This window comes from Empidonax traillii, unplaced genomic scaffold (assembly GCF_003031625.1).
Source record: "Empidonax traillii isolate 1590-97213 ecotype Southwest subspecies unplaced genomic scaffold, ASM303162v1 scaffold227:size730986, whole genome shotgun sequence".
NCBI classification, from domain to species: domain Eukaryota; kingdom Metazoa; phylum Chordata; class Aves; order Passeriformes; family Tyrannidae; genus Empidonax; species Empidonax traillii.
Genome location: NW_020955420.1, coordinates 49,976 through 66,456, shown reverse-complemented (window position 1 = coordinate 66,456; position 16,481 = coordinate 49,976). Strand labels below are relative to the sequence as shown.

Here is a 16,481-nt window from a genome sequence, read left to right as displayed (position 1 = left end):
GTGGTCCAGGGGAAAATTCACTGCACTGTCACTGCAGAGACCCGGGTTCGATTCCCGGTCAGGGCCCCTCCCCGGGCAGATGGAGCTCGTTAGCCCTGTAAGGCAATCCATCTACGTCCTGAGGACCTCGCTGCCACCGTCCAAGCTCGCTTGGCCCCGGCAGATGAACCTCAGGATTAAAGGGTGGGCTCAGTTCCGTGCACACTGTGTCTCACCTAAAAAATCCAATGCGCAGGCTGGAAGGTGGAAAGACCTTCCCCGGTTCTTCGTTCGCGAAGAGACTGGCCATTCATTCGTACCAGCTTAAAAGCTTCTGCTATCACAACTATGTTATTAGACTGCACCCTAAACAACTGCACTGCCCAAATGGAACACAAGCCATGCTTGAAACACAAGCCATGCTTGGGTAACAGAGAAACATCATTAATTTTTAATTTCAAAATGCAGCTAGAAAGCAAGCAGGGGAAAAGTGATTAAAATTATTAACAAGTTGCAGCTCTGCTTGTTTAGTTAACCATGCCAAAACAAGGACACCAGCTCCAGTGGCCACACATAATAGCACAGCGCCGTGAGCGCAGAGCTTGTGTTTCCCAACACCTTACCTCCAAAAAAGTGTCGAATGGCACGTATTAAATTTTTTGTAGTCAGTATATTCTCCAAGAACCTACTTCAAGGAGCACTTTAAAATGTCAACAGCGTGCTCCGAAAGATTTGGGGAGAGCCTCTTTTTAGCTTGGACTGCGTGTTAGCATCACAAGCTCATCCATCGCCTATTGACTGCCACATCCATCAATCACTGACTTCCACCACCTTTGGAAACAGTTACCAGCAAGAGGGGCGGACGATTCCCCCCCACCCTCCTCCCTCAGTGCCCCCGCTGTCCCCACGCGTGCCCCGGTCCCGCGTGTGGAACCAGGCAGGGAGAGGAGCGGGAGAAGGCGCAGCCCTGAAAATGGGCTGGAGTCGAGCATTCCTTCGACACCGGTGGGGAGCGGGGCGGGCGATGCAAACGCTGCCTGCATCGGGACAGACCCGTCCCGTCCCGTCCCGGGGGCTGCGAGGCGGGGGCCGGCGCGCCAGTAACCCCCAAACAAGGGGCGGGCGGGCGGCACCGGGGAAAGCGGAGAACAAGCAGCAGCCCCGCCTTAGGGAGAGCTCTCCCTTCCCTGCCCGCCTTCCCTGCCCAAAGACGCCGCCCCGGCCCGGCTTGACGGCAGCGGGGAGGAATGTGTTTCCGGGGCGGGCAGAGCGGCGGAGCGCGGCCCTCCCCTTTCCCCCCCCGCGGGCCGGGCTCCCGCAGCAGCTCGGGGCGAGGCGGCGGCGGGCAGACAGCGAGCAGCGAGCCTGGGCGTCCCGCCGCGCCCAGCCCAGCCCAGCCCAGGACGCCGGGGCAGAGGGAGCCGCAGCGAGCCGGGCGGGCCGGAGCACGCCCGCTGCCCGGAGCCATGGCCGAGGTAGCGGGAGGACGGGCGGGGGTCGGAGCCGGCCGGGAGCGGGATGAGCGGTGCCCGTGTCTGCCCGGGCGGGCTCCGGCGGGGGGCGAGGGGAGGCGAGCGCCTCTCCTCGCCAGCCGTGCCAGGAGCCGAGCCGAGCCGTGCCGCGCGTCCCCGGGCGCCCGTCCCGGTCGGAGGAGGGGGCGCCGCGCCTCCCGCCGTGCCCGCCCGGCGCGGTGGGCGGGAAGGTGCCGGGCCCGGCCCGCGGCTTCCTGTGGCGGCGGGACGGCGGGCTCGGGCCTCCCGGGCCGGGGGGGCCGGCCGGGCCTTTGTCCGCTCGGGGCGGCCCTGCCCGGGCAGCGCCCCGACCCTCCTCTCCGAGAGGGACCGAGCCCGTGCTGGTGCCCGAGGAACGGGCAGCGCTCGGCTGGGAAAGTTTGGTGCGGGTTCCCCGGGAGTGCGGGTGAGGGAGGGCTTCGTCCCCTCCCTCCACTCCCGGTCCGGCGGCGGCAGAGCCGAGGGGGGACGGTGCCTTCCGCGGGAAGCGGGCACTGGAGTTACAGGAATGGGAACGTAAGGAGTGAAGCAGCGCAGGAACTTGAACACCCAGGGGTTTAACCTGCACATGTCAGTGGAAAGTGACCACTGAGAGCGGGGTGTGTGCGGTTTGAATGACGGGATGGTCGCAGTGCAGCGTTTTGACCGCTCAGTGCGGTGAAGTTTGTGTGTTTTCTTCTTGAGGATGGCTGTGAGCCTCTATAGCTTGGTGTAAGTTTGTGTCGGGCTAAAAGTGGGAATGTGAGGCCTCTGTATGCCATGTTTAACGTGGAGAGTTCTGAAATTACAGCAGTAGTAGCACAGTGGTTTTTTTTTTCTCCTATTATCAGCTTCATAAACCAGTGCTTGGAAGGAAACATGAAGTAATAGGAATTTTTTTCTGACTCACTGTTTAGCCCATGTCAGATGTCTTTATCTTATGGATTAAGTGTCTGTCTGTTAGATTCATCAGGTAGTGTTTGTGACTATTTATGAAAAAAAGTTGAACAGCTATGGTTCCTTCTGCATTTGTCCTTGACATAATACAACAGTCCATTCATGCCAACACATGTGCACATACCTGTTGGGTGAAAACGTTGATTTTTCTGGTAGACTTGCCATTGGTGCTGCAGTCCTGTTCATGCCAAGACACACAAACCTTCAGGAGGAAGGATTGTCTGCATTCAGATTAGTGGAACCACTCATGGCTAATGCTGCTTATGTGCTGAAGTGTTGAAACGGAGCAGGACTTCACATATGTGAAAACAGACTTAGATAATGTGTACTCCTGGCGCATTAATCATTCGGTAGGTGATGGTGGCAGCATGAGGAAAAATCAGGAAGTATTGTGCTACTAGAAAGATGTAAATTAGACTAAATTAAACAAGACTTTAAAAGTAATGAAGACATTCATTGTCCACATCCATGCCAGTGATGAAACTGATGATTCATTCTCCTGTCACAAAAAGTATAACTTGCCTCTGGCAAATGATTAAGTAGCATTTTGCAAGCCTACCTAAGGCTATATTTATAAGGGTTGCAAAAACAGTGAGCCGTTGGCAATGGGTTGGCAAGACGAGACAAGTTTGGGATGTGAACACCTTCAACTTTTGTCCTTTTCAAAGATCTTTCAGCTGAAAGGTGCAAAGCTGACAGGAATGCAGAATTAAATCTTACCTTAATCAAAGTTGGAGCTGGTAAGTGCTGCATCTCTTTGCCACCCTTATGATAAATGGACCAGATTTATTTCAAAATTAAATGTCAACAGTTAAAACTCTGGTGTTCTTTGTGCGTGCAGCCAGAGAGCTCTGTACGTTTGGTCGTCTGATCTGTGCCGTGCCATGTTCCCAGTGATGGCCACCCTTGTTAAGGACTGGATTGGAGGGCTGCTCATTTCTCTAGAATATGCATGAATTTCTGATTAAAGTGCAGAATTCTAGTGTTGTCTTGAGTTTTAAGTGACTCAAGTGGTTAGTCTTCTACCACTTCCTTTGGGAAGTGATTCCCAAAGCTGAAAACAAACTGTCCGGAAACTTTTCCTGCTGTTCTTTCTTCCTGATTCATTATTTCATTTCTCTGCTCTTAACCGTCCTCTCTATACCTCTCTTAGGGATTTGAAAAAAACTTGTTTGCTGTTGCAGCAGCTCAGGAAGTAGATGACTTGGGTAGCAGAAAGGCAAACTTGGCGAGAGCCAAGGGGTGGACACGTGCTATGGTCTCCCTTGCCCTGATTATAATTCCCTCGCCGCCGCTGGTATGAGTGCTCTTTAGTTTGTAAATAGTTGTCATGCCTACCTTTCCACCCAGTCTTGATTTAGTTGAGTGATGTGATGCACACTTAGCTTGTGGTTCTCCCAGCCTCTCATCAGCCTACTGCAGGCTTCCTGGCTGGCTCTGGCTCTTGGTAACGTGGCCCTCGGAAATAAGCTACTGCAGCTAAACAGGCTGTTAAGTACCTCCTCCTGATGAGACCCTTTTTGCAAGCCATCAGTGAAGGCTGTAGTTCTGGAAAAGATTCCATTCCCGCTCTCTTTCCTTCTAGTGGACAAACATGCCGAGTTCCTGCCGTTGCTCTCCTGCACACGGTCCAGGTGCCTGGGCTTCTTCAGTGCGGACCTGCCTGTGATCCTGGTACAGCCTCTGCTCATGCAGGGAGAGGGTGCTGAGTTGTGCTACCTTCTGTTCTCTGATAGTTGCACCCATTGCATGGCACAGGGGAGTGGGTTTTGAGGGGGAAGGGGGGATCTGGATGGAGCTTTGCTGGCTGTTGGTATACATGACTCTCCTCTTCCTCCTCACTCCTTTCCAAATGCATTTTGTACCCCTTCCATTTAAGAGAGGCTAGTATAATCAGTGAGACATTGCAAAAGTGAAGTTAAAGCAGGCAGGGATTTTTCTAATTTTCCTATAAGTGTAAATCACTAGCTTTAAGATTTCTCACGACACTTCACGTGGCACTTTTGAAGAGATACTGATTAAACAGATCCAGAAAAATTGCAATCCAGACTGCACAGTAGCAGAGCTTATTCTGCCTTACTTGCTCTTCTAGAACTTCCAAGTGATTTATTTTTTCCATCTTTTTTTTAGAATGGTCAGTCCTCTTGGCATCCTTTTAATTCTTAGGAGCTACAGTCAGCCCTCTTGAGAGGGAATCCTTGTTGGGAGCACCTTTTTTTTCTTTTTTTTTTCCTTGTCCTTTTAAGCTTCTCAGGATCTATTGGTAGAGCTCATAAAGCAATTACATAAATTAAATAAATCTTTAAAATGTAATTAGGGCAATATGTAGTTAGATTTATTTTGGAAGTGTTATTAAAAAGTACTTGCCAGTATGTGTACTATTCCCCTGTGACTAGATTTTGTAGTCATCTACTGTATTCTGTGCTCTGTAGAAAATTGCCTGTCTCCCAGCAGCAGAAAACTCAGAGTTATGTCTGTGTTTTCCTACCTCTCATCTCCCGTCTGTTTTTGTATTGCTGATTCTACAAATTGTTCCCGCTCACTCTACTAGCCTTGCTTTGAAGTCACATACCAGTAGTAGCATTTTCACTGGCAGTTGTAACATTACTGCTTAGAGGACTCAAGATTTTTCAGGCTGCTGCTGTGCTGTATGTGCGCATGGATGTTTTTTCGACAAACACGTGCATGTCAAAGTCTTACAAGAAAACAAGGTTTTAGTGTTGGGGAGAGTTAGCTGTTCTTTCTGAGGAGGATGTTTCTTTGCTTTTCAGGAGGGAGTGTCAGAGATTCATGAACAAATTCTGCAGCTCTCTCCTGGACAGATATTGGCAATATCTGAGTCTGATTTAATCCTATTGTGTCAGAAGACTGAAATTTTTTTGTTAGTTCTATTGCAGAAGAATACTGTCATTTATGAAACCATTTCTTTTTTTCTGTGTAGTTCCTCCTTGCTCTGTGTTACTCTGCTCTGTGGTGTATTCTGTTGCCAGCTTTCTGAGAAAGATGATGTTACTTGTCATGGGGTAACCACAGTTAGACCACAATATTGACCAGTATCTGTCGGTTGTTGTGGTTATGGAGTTTCTGGGGTAGCTACAAAGCCATTTTTGTGTTTACCCACAAATAGGAAGAAAAATTTTACTACTTTGTTTTTTTTCCCCCATTTTCTAATTTGTCCTGCCTAGGTGTGGTCCAGTAACCTAAACTTCTAAAACTGTAAATCAGAATAAATTTATGACTGTTCTCTAAACTTTCTTCTCTCCTACCCCTTGGATTAGTGTAAGTACCAGTGAAAAGTATATACATCTTCAGTGTAAGAAATTGTCACATGCTTTAGCTGTGTGAGTTTCTGGCCCAATTTAAGATGTATGTAGACTTGCTGAGTAGCTTCTGTTGGGAATGCCACGCAGAAAGTTCTGACTTCTGTGAATGAAAAATGAGACACTGAGCATCTCGCTACACATCACTAAGTAGTTGGTTGTCTTTTTCAGTACTAAGGGTGCTCTCTTTAGCAGAATATTGTTATTAAACATCCTGTATTTTTGTAATAACCACTTTCCCTTACTTTTCTATTCTTAGAAATCACAGTGGTTAGTGGGCTTCCTAGGCCATCATGTTCTACCATTAACAGATTGAAGATGTTCAGAGAGATGGTAAAATCACTAATCTAGTACAAAATTTGCACATAATCAAGCATATGGTAGGGGCATTAGCCTGATGAGACTATAATATTAATGTTTTCTTCTGGGAAAGGTGATAAAATTCCTACCTGACCTCTAATCCTCTTTGGAATGTCACTGAGCAAAGGCTCCTTAATGTATTAGTAAATATTTTTTTGGTTGTATCTTTCTCATTTCTCTGTACAGTCTGCTGCAAAATGGGTTATGAAACATGCTTTCTGTCTTAAAAGCAGTTTCATGTGCTTCTTTTGTCTTTTCCAACAGCAGCAGCAAAATACCATGAGTATTCTTGTGGTTTTTATTGGACGGGGAAGTTTTGAGTAACAAAATTGAGGCTAGAATCTTATGTTTGTTATTGTTAGTTAGAGCTAAAAAGATACTGATGATTTCTCACTATACTTTTAATTCCTTTTTACCACAGAAAAACATTTTATGTATCTGATAAATTAATGCAGTTCTCATGTTCTGCCAATAAATCATTAGTTTTCCATTTATAGTTGATTTCTCTAAAATTCTAATCTGTAAGACCATGTTTAAGTGCAACTTCTTCTTAAAATGCTTATAAACTGTAGCATATACAGTATCTGATGTCAGTATTTTCTCCCTCAAATGATTGGCTTCATATTTGTAGTTCACTTATTTCTGATTTGTGTTTTGCATGAGATAACCTACTTATGCTTATCTTAGTCCTAGTTTTGACTCTGTTTTTTGAGGTTCTGTTATTGGTACATTCTAGTGCATAAGCAGGAAGGAGGGCTGTTGTTTATATGAATTCTTGTTAGTTTAAACTATAAATGTCTGTGTAGCGTTTGTACTACATAAAAGTACTTATATGTAGGTAATTTTCTATTGTAGCTATTAACAAATAATTTCTTTGCCTTTATAGATGTGCAAGTAAAAGCACTTTTGATGTGGAAGCTGAACGGAAAAAGAGAAAGCTTTCTTCTTTTCTCATCCTTTGTGGTAGAATGAAAAACAGTAATTATTTATTGGGCTGAACTGAAACACTGAACTTAACCCCCATTCAAAGATGACTGATTTGTGGTTATTTAAATGAGAAGAAAAATAATTGTATTAGATTAATTTAGGAGGAGTCAGTGTTTCACTTAGGAAGTGGTGCTAATATGATTCAGATGTGGTATCTTGAATAACGTGTACTTCACCCCTGTTTAAAAAACAAACCTGAGACTAGGACATTCAGTTTGACATAATCTTGACATTGAAGTAAGTATTCAAGTAAGGATGAGGAGGCCATTCTGCAAAGGGAAAAGGAAGATAAGCTGTCATTCTAGGGTTTTCTCAATTTTCTTTGGTGGAATTGTAGTTTAATGTACCTTTGGGTGTTGGCAGCGAAAATCGAGTCTGTCTCTTGTGCTGCTGCTCTATAAAGCCATGTAATCTGCCCTTACCTGCTCCAGGTCTTTGCAAGCTGGTAGGACTTGCTGGGAGTGATCTGCTGTAAAGCAGATCACAGATGCTCCTCTGATGAGTAGTGGGATAACTGGTGTCAGGAGCGTATTGGGGACTGTAGGAGGTCATCTGAAGGACCTGGCGTTCTAGGAGCTTGGCCAGCATCCTCTGCAAATTCAGTTGTTTAAGTACCAAATTGGGCAACATCCAAATTCTGTCTAGACCCTCAGCTGTCTGGCTTTCCAGATCTTGGGTGAAAAGGGGTTTGTGTGAAGATTATAAGTACATCTAAAAGGAAAGCCTATTTCTGAAGGGAAGATAAATACAAAAGAACGTGATCTTTTTGGTGTTAAATAAAAAAGCACTCTCCCAGGTATTAAAAGGTGATACATTTTAGTAGTTGGTTATCATTAAATTGGGATTAAATTTTGCATCAGGATGACTTCTTATACCACATCTTTGATAGTGGAGTGGCTGAAGACGTTATGCTCGTCCAGTCAGCAAGTGAAATGCTCCCTCTTCTGATAATGAAAAGGAGAAATGAGGAAGTCTTTGCTAGCACCATCCACAAGATTGGCTAGGGTAAGCAAGGTTGATGTGGTGCCAGTGTATTCTGGCTGAATTTTTTTCTTATTACACTGATATTTTATTTTCTTGTGCATTAGGAAATTAGTTTTAGTGGGCATAGAATAATGTCAGGAATTACCTTCTCATAGGTTCCTTTTGTGCTTTTGCAAGGTTGTATTTAGTGTATGTTACTGTGCTTGCTTTCTGGTGCTAGCTAAAGATTGTCCCAGTGCTGGAAGGCACACTATAACCCATCTGCACGAAATATAAGTTTGCTGGTTTTGTGTCAGAATGGATGAAAGATCTGTCTTCCAGTTGGATGTGAATGTAACCTATGTGCATTTTCAAAACATCTGTAAGGGTAACATTTTAGAAGATAACATTTGTTCTTTGCTTTTGCTGTGCAGTGCAAAAGCATGGAATGTTTTTTTGGTGTTGTTTTTGTCACTTCTATGCAAATACAAATCTGCGTGGGAAATTAGTGTTCAAGAATTTTAGTGTAATTTTTCCTGGGTGTGGACTTGAGCATAAAAAAGGAAACAGCAAATTTCCTTTTTTGGAAGAACATAATGTACATATTGGCTATAGGTTGTTTAAAATAAGTAAGAAAATCAATAAACATTGATAAACATTTTTTTCTATATATGTGTTATCTCCCTCCACTACAGATGTTGTTCACATAACTTTTAGTGTTATATAGCCGTGTTACAGATATCTCCACTTTCAGTAAAAAACTCAGCTTCAGCATTAAGGAGAAATTATACTGTGTAAGATTCCTGTCAGCATTTTTACCATTGCCAACTGACCAATCTGGAGAGTGTTTAGATAGTAATAAAAGAGCTTGCACAGATACTGCTTCTTTTTGGTGCATAATTCCCTATGCAGTTTCACTTTCTAAATGAATAATGTCCATATTTAATATGATTAGGTTTGCTTGTAGCTGGAAGCAATTTCGATACTATGTCTCTGCAGAGTTTTAAAAAAAAAAGAGCTCACTCATTAGTGATAACTCAAAACTCCGCAGTAGACAAGTGTTTTGCAAATATACCTGAATTTCATATTTTGTGAAATGTTCCAGTGGTCTTTGAGCCATGAATTCTACTAAATATGTGTTTTGGTTTTGTAGGAATATGGCTCTGCAGCAGTTTAAATGTACATCTTAATTATCCCTCCTGCATGTAGCTGCGCAGTTTTGCCATCCTCCTTGCACCAGCAGTGGAAGTCATAAGAATGTTCATTAAGTCATGGAAATAGCTGTTCTGGTTGAAAAATAGCTTGGCAAAAACTTAATTTTCATCTAGATCAGCTGTTTCATCAGTGTGACCCATGTGCATTACGAGGAACGGGAAAATGTGCAGCTCACAGCAAGAGTGTGGCACTGTGGCAGTCCAGAGATCAGTTGTCATAAACTGCTCACAGCATCTGCTCGTGCCAGTTTTAGTGCTCTTGGCTTGAGTAATCCATCCTAGCTTGCTAGATCAGGTGAGAAATAACTCAGCAAGCAGTTACTGCTCAGCTCGTTCCACTGCCTCAGTTTAGAGGTGAAAGTATCGACCACAGTTGGCACGAGATAGATGAAGGGTGCAAAGTGGGGAATTTTAGGGCCTGGAGAAGTTGAGCTGTCTCCTCTATGCACATCTACGTGGCTACTTTGAGAAACCTTATCTTTTATTATCTTTTGCAGTGCTCTTAGAAGCAGCCTGTGGACTCCAGGTTTAAAATCCTGCTCTGGAAAGCAGCAGAAGTGTATGAATAGGCAGATTGTTCAGGCCAGGACTGTGTTTTATAAAGTACTTTGTGATATGTCTAGATCTTTTTTTTTATTTTTAAAGTCCTTTAAGGTTGAATTTATTTTTTCCCTGAGATTGGTGAGTTTTTACAAGTGCTCAAACTTCCGAATTAAAATCTGTATGAAGTTCACTCTGTTTCATTATGTGCTTCTGCCTAGCCAGTTATCACTGCCATTGAATTAATAATCATCATTAGTTATATATAAAAATATATAACATGCATATGGAAAATTAAATATAGAGAGAATAAAATATATATTAAAAACCTCATAGATACAGATTTAGAAGGTTTTATATAGTTCTGTGGGATTATCAGTTTTTCATTATTTCTGCATGTTCATTTTTCTGGACATTTACCTGACATTAAAAGAACATTGAGGATAAGAGTTGTTTCAGTACAAGACACATTCTAAATTGTGTTTGAATAGTGACTATATTGTGGAGAGTGAATATACAGTGAATCTTTTTAAAAATCTGCAATTAAATATTTGGGTCCCATCTGTAAACGTCAGCCTGTGTACTTGCCATTCAAATCCCGAATTAAAATATGAACAAACAACAACAAAATAAATAAAAACCTTCAGTATTTTGTTCTTTGCTTGTCTTAATTTTTTTTGCCAGCTAATTTATTCTAATAACCTGTAAAAATTAAATCATCGTAGTTCCCCAAACTGGCTGGCTGTGTTACAGAGCGTTCAGAAGCAATTCATCCAAGATCAGCAGAGAAGTAAGATTGGCCTGAGACAGCCTGAATTTAGGCTGGTTTAGCAGCAAAGAGCCTGGTGTAATTTTGAAAACTAGTCAGTCCAACAGCCACCTGCCCCTTCATAGGAGCTATTTCCTCAGCACTCAGTCCATGTGGAGGTCTGGTTTTTGCAGAGACTTACAGAAAGTAGCTTTTGATGTGGAGGGAAATGGGATGACTCAAGGTCCAAGCTGACCTGACTTGGGATAGTAGTGGGAGAGGTCCATGAGTGGGAGTGCAGGGTCAGAGGTTGCTTTTTGGGAGATGCTGTAGCACTGCTGTTCCTTTCAGCAGCAGTTGACTTTCATCTTGGTTTTGGTTGCTGAAACTGTACCCTGAGTGTTAATGATAGTTCCTGGTGGGTGAACACTGCCCTGCAACGACAGATGAGTTTGCTCTTTGTGGTGTGCCAGTTTCTGGCTTCCTGCAGTACCTGCACCAATAGCCAGTGAGACATTTGCAACTGTTTTCTTTTAAAGAAATAGGTGAGCAAGACATTGTATTAACTGAAATTCTCTAGCTTTTTAGTTAAGAACGTACAAGCCTCTGTTCTGCTTTTCCTTTAAAAAAAAAGCTTGGATTAAAGTAAGTTTAGCCAGATGTTGTGACAGTCATGGAGGCAGTACAGCCTCGGAAGCATCAGTTACAGTCAGCTGTGTAAGAGCTATATTTATATGCTTAACTAAACTTTTCATTTCCCCCTGTGTGGATAAACGTGAGGTTTAGGTTGCACAAAATTAAATAGTCTCTTTATGGGAGCAGTAAGTGGTGCAGAGTGTGCGGGAATTTAATACCACCACAAGGAACAGATACCCGTGTTTTCTACTAGAATGGCTTAAATCATTATGTGGCATTCCTAATTGTAATCTGTTTGTGATGGAAATGCTAAACTTAGCCAAGAAGTCTTGTAGACTGGCAAGACCTATGTAAACAAGCTAAATACTCAAATCACACTTTTTCTCGCCAAAAAAAAGGTGCCACATTTAAGCAAGGCAAGAAATTAAATTACTGTAGCTAAAACGACTGATCGTTCTGAAAACTTTTTAAAAATAATGAAAAAACAGAGATTTTTTTTTTCTCTATTTTAATCACAGTTGTGTAAGGAGGTGCTTGTAATAATGAAAATCCTGAAATATTTGTTACAGAAAAATACCTACTGATAACAGTGAAGTTGGGTACAATGATAATTCTTACAAATTTGTGGAGACAACATGCTTTGAGGCAGTAAAGCTGTGAAGTACTCGAACTATTGGAAACTTACGTTGGAAAGAGTATGAAAAGCGGATATTTTTGACAGCGTTAAAGGGAAAAACATTACATGTTTTTGTTATTGACACAAACTCATCATATATTTATTCTTAAAGAGGAAGCTGTTTAGGTCTGCATGTACAAAGGTGCTATAGATGCAGAAAACACTTTCAACCACAGTATCGGTTGGTACCCACGGGCTTGGCGTGTTAGTGGTTTAGTCTTGGAGAGGTGCTGCCTTTGCAAGGTGCTTGCACACCAGCACAAGCAGCATATAAATAAGTTTGATTATTTTGTCCTTGCTTAAAATTCACAGAGCTTCATAATGTCCTTGTAGGACTCCCAGCTTTCTGTGGGCAGGATGCACCCGCATGGGATTTCATAAGCACAGCAGTTTGCAAAGTGTAGAGTAGTAAGTAGCTACAAACTGGATTTTCAGGAAAAAAAGACATAAATGTTTTAATTAAGTTGGTTATAAGCCATAGGTAACCAAGAGTTAAAGCACATTGCTGGTGTTTTAATTAGATGTAGCTGCAGGTCTCTGAGTGCTCTGCTGGAGAATATGGAGTTGTATTTCTCTCCTAATTTAATGTGTAACATTAAACACAATACACCTGTTTGTTAGTCTAGTTTTCCAAAATAGAGTCGTCAGAGTTTAGCTATAAATTGCGGTCTGTGGATTACTGCCTGGGAAAAATACTTACATAAGCCTTGGTGGAAAAAAGAACATTTTCTCATGAAAAGGAGCACCTCACTTGGCTTCTAAACAGTTTCCTATGTGTGGTAATCATACACAGGTTGTTTACATGAGCTGTGTCTAAGTACCTTTTTAAGCATCAAGATGCTTTTCAGAGCAACTCCGAAACTATGAAATCTAGGCTTGAAATTATGATTCAACAGGGCAAGAGAATGTTAGAGGAATAGTCTCTTTGCGTTAGGACCAAGCCAGGGAAAAGGATGTTCTTAATTAATAATTATTTGGGATATGGTAGTGCTAAGGAGGTCTAGTCATGAATTACGAACCATCTGTGCAGGTGTGTGTAAATACACTTTTGAAATGAGGTCCCTCCTTCAAAAGTGGTGCTGACTAACCAATGTTAGTCCTGCCTGCACCACAGTGTTCTCCAGAAGTCACAAGAACAAAGGGAAGAGATCAAGGTTGCGCTTGGGGTTTGCCGACTAGACAGCTTTGTCCACAGCAGTATCTTCATGTCATCCCTGTGCACCTTTTTCTCATTCTTTTACCTTCTGTCACCACTGTCAGCACGTCTGGACATGTGTGACTTCTGAAATAGAAAAATGTTACAAAAAGACAAATCACAGTGTTAGTCTTGGGGCTGTCCTGCGAAGGTCCACAAACTGGACTTCAGTGATCCCTTTGGGTCCCTTCCAACTGTGAATAAGTGCAGTGGGCTTCAGCAGTACTAGTATTCTTTACAATCTGCTGTGGAGCTTGTTTTCGCTTGTGATGAATATTATTTAGGTTTGCAGGAGTTTGTCACTAAGTGAAATTATCAATGGATTTTGCTAATGAAAACAGTTACAGAAATGCAGTGAAATGCACATGGAAGTACATTGAAATAAAACATGGTATGTAATCTGTCCTAAAATCTACATTCTGTCGGTTTCTCCTGATTTTCCATAAGCTACCTGGCTGCCTTTAGTTCCTTGTTGGAGGGTAGGCATTCAATTTAAGTCCCAAGAGAAGTCCATATGGTTCAGATTGGTCGGGTCTGTATGTAGAGAGGGATTTCAGCTCAGTGTGCACTAGTCAGGGTAGTCATCCATGATACGGGAGGTTTTCAGTAAAGGCTCTCTTCTGTGTCTGAGTGTGAACATACATCTGTTTCCTTTCACTTTCCTACAGGTTAGGGCATTTGATGAGAAAGAAATAAAATTCATGCTCCAAATCATGATCCCAGGACTCTCTTTGTTTTTATGCATGAACAATATACTGTAAATCTGTATATATTACAGGGAACAGTATCTGGATCCCCACTTATATCTTTCTTCTACCTCCCACCATATGAGTGCTTCCGTAGATAAACAAGAGACAAAGCTATCAGCTCGTTTTCTGTCTCTGTGCCTTTCATTCTTTGTAGCAGCTTTGGTTTAATAAAAGCAGTGGAGATTGCTCTTTCTAGTATATCCTGTAGGATAGAGCATTCCCAGGAAATATGAATGCAAACCCTTTGGGGCTGAGGAGGGACTTTAGCCCAGTTATCTTACTTCCTGTATGTGCCTCGGTACTGTAAAATATCTGGGATCCTTTACCACCTTCTGTCATGCGAATTGTGTCCCAACTGGATCTACCACTTTTTATCTTAAGGTGGAGAGATGTCAGATACCAGAAAACTTTACCATCTGCAGTTGTTCTGAAATCAGTACCTCTGTTTTTTCTGATTATAGAGGAAATTTATGCCTTCCATCAAGAAAAATCTCCTTCCCCAACCCCATTCACTGCAGCCAGGCACTATCTTGGACGGATTTGTTTCCACTCAGTAATTTAAATCAAGACCAAAAAATACTTTTCATAAAAACACCCAATTGCTTTTCATTCCACTATTTAGAACTGTCAGTAAGTTGAGGTCTCCTGTGAAATCCAGGAAAAAATACTAGTAAATTCTCTATAAAAGCAATAGTATGGTCAAACAGTGTGAGTGCCTGTGAAGTTCGCAGTTTTGTCTGGAAGCAGCTGTGTCCTGTATAAACTAACAAACCCCCCATTCTCTGGGGACACAAGCTAATACCATGAACAGCCTTCCAGATCTGTTCTCATGAGCTGCGGCCTCCTACTTTTACATGAATATTTTCATGTATTCAGCTGAAGAGGTTGTGTGATGCAGGTGCCCGTGCTGGGATGTCAGCAAGATCCACAAGTCTGTTTTAGAACCTAACACTTACTGATTTTTCCCACTGAATCCAGTCTTTTTTTTGTGAATTTTAAGCTACTTGTTTTCTTGGGAAATTTTTTAGAGCTGTATGAATAGGCTGTGGGTAATAATGTAGTATACCTGAGAGTATTAGCAAACCAGTTGTGTTACTCTCTCTGTTTGCCCACTTTACTAAGCACGGGAGCAGGGCACAGTAGTTTTCTTGCCAAACTTGAAGAATTGTGAGATGTTTTCTCATGGCTTAGGCATGCAGAAATGTGTATTCTCATCTCTTTTTGGGCTCCCAACCTGCAGAAGAATCTTCTGAACTAACCACTGTTAGTTCACTACATACACTAATTGCAGGATGCACCAATTGCAGCAGATAACTGTACTGGACTGGAGGATCTGGTCTCCCTAACCTAAGCAGACAGACAGTTTTCTGTAGATTTTAACTCTCTTGTAATTAAAACTTAAGACCTAACTGCTTTATTAAATATTATTTTGATATATGATGCCCCTCTAAAACAGAATGGTTATGGAAGCGCTTTTCATGAATATTTGGAGACTATTCTTGTTTTATTCCATGAATTTAAAGGTAATAACTGACAGAGAAATTAGGTCCAGTGTGAAATACTGTTGTTTCTTTTAAGCTGTAGCGCCATGGTAGCTGAAGCTTTCTCAGGAAACATTTTGAGTAAGCAGTCTTGATGTGCTGCACTTTTTGTGTAAAAGCTATTTCAGTGCTAAAGAATTTTTTATTTTGCACTTTAATCTGGGTTAACATCCCGTTTGTTCCATATTATTGCAAGCAGTTCAAAACCTTTTGCATTAACGTCTGTGAAGTTGCCAGGACGAGAAAGAACATCGTATCGTGGTCTTGATGAGCCTTGCTGTCAGTAGGCTGGCAGATAGGCTTTTGAAGGAAGGCTTACTTGTAGCATTCCCATTTGGATTGGGATGCTGCAAAGTCCTGCTCTTGAGACTGGACTTAGTTGTCCATCTTGACTGTTCCCCTGAAGTTCATTTCTCCTACAAGGGGTTACACTGCTAGCTCATCTCTGCTGATGCAGGGTGGAAGCTGGGCCTCTGTGAAGGGCAGCCATCACAGGGCTGGTCCACATCCAGGGAACAAATAATTTTGCAGGCTAAGTTAAGGTTTTGGTTCTTTGATTAAAATTTCTGGCGATTCAACCATCAGTGCTTGTCCCAAATCTCCATTTGCGTAATGAAGAATGCAACTCGTAGTTTCTTAATGGTCGTCCTGGAATTTGCTGTGCAAACAGTGTATTCCAACTATAATTCGATATTACAGTAACATTGATTAATTAAGTAAAGTGGCTGTGAAGGCCACCAATGGAGGATTACCGGTTTAAAATCCTTTGGAAAGTCTGCACCACAAACTTGGAAGTTTTAAGCAAAAGTAACTCCTTGGTGTAAAACACTTTAATTTTTTATACCATGCCTTTCTGAGCAATATACTTCTCTCAAGACAGAGCAGCAGGAAGATACCATTTTACCACTTTCTCTTTCAGTGAATTGCTTCTTTGCAATGAACAGTTGTACAAGGAGATATGTTTGGAGTTGTTGCGTGTCCTGGCAAATTCGGGATTTTAATTAATGACGTCTGTTTTGAGAGTTCTGCTGTCAAGGGTACTTACAGGTCATTGCTAGAGGTTTGTAGTGTCTGGGTAATTGCTGTCCAATGTCACTAGGGTTGTTTGGTTTCTCCAGTCCATTTT

At 42.4% G+C, this 16,481-nt stretch overlaps 1 protein-coding gene across 2 annotated transcripts in view; it reads left to right on the top strand.

Annotated features, from left to right (window-relative positions):
* The first annotated feature begins 1,346 nt into the window (after positions 1 to 1,346).
* The window catches only part of ITGB1 (integrin subunit beta 1), a 44,297-nt gene continuing 29,162 nt past the window's right edge, over positions 1,347 to 16,481 (top strand). The window contains exon 1 of one of the 2 annotated variants that reach the window (XM_027887993.1): positions 1,347 to 1,454. In XM_027887993.1, coding sequence (XP_027743794.1) covers positions 1,446 to 1,454 — 9 coding nt within the window. In that variant the 5' untranslated portion in view covers positions 1,347 to 1,445. The remainder of the gene's footprint in view (positions 1,455 to 16,481) is intronic. The other variant, XM_027887994.1, reaches the window with a different exon arrangement.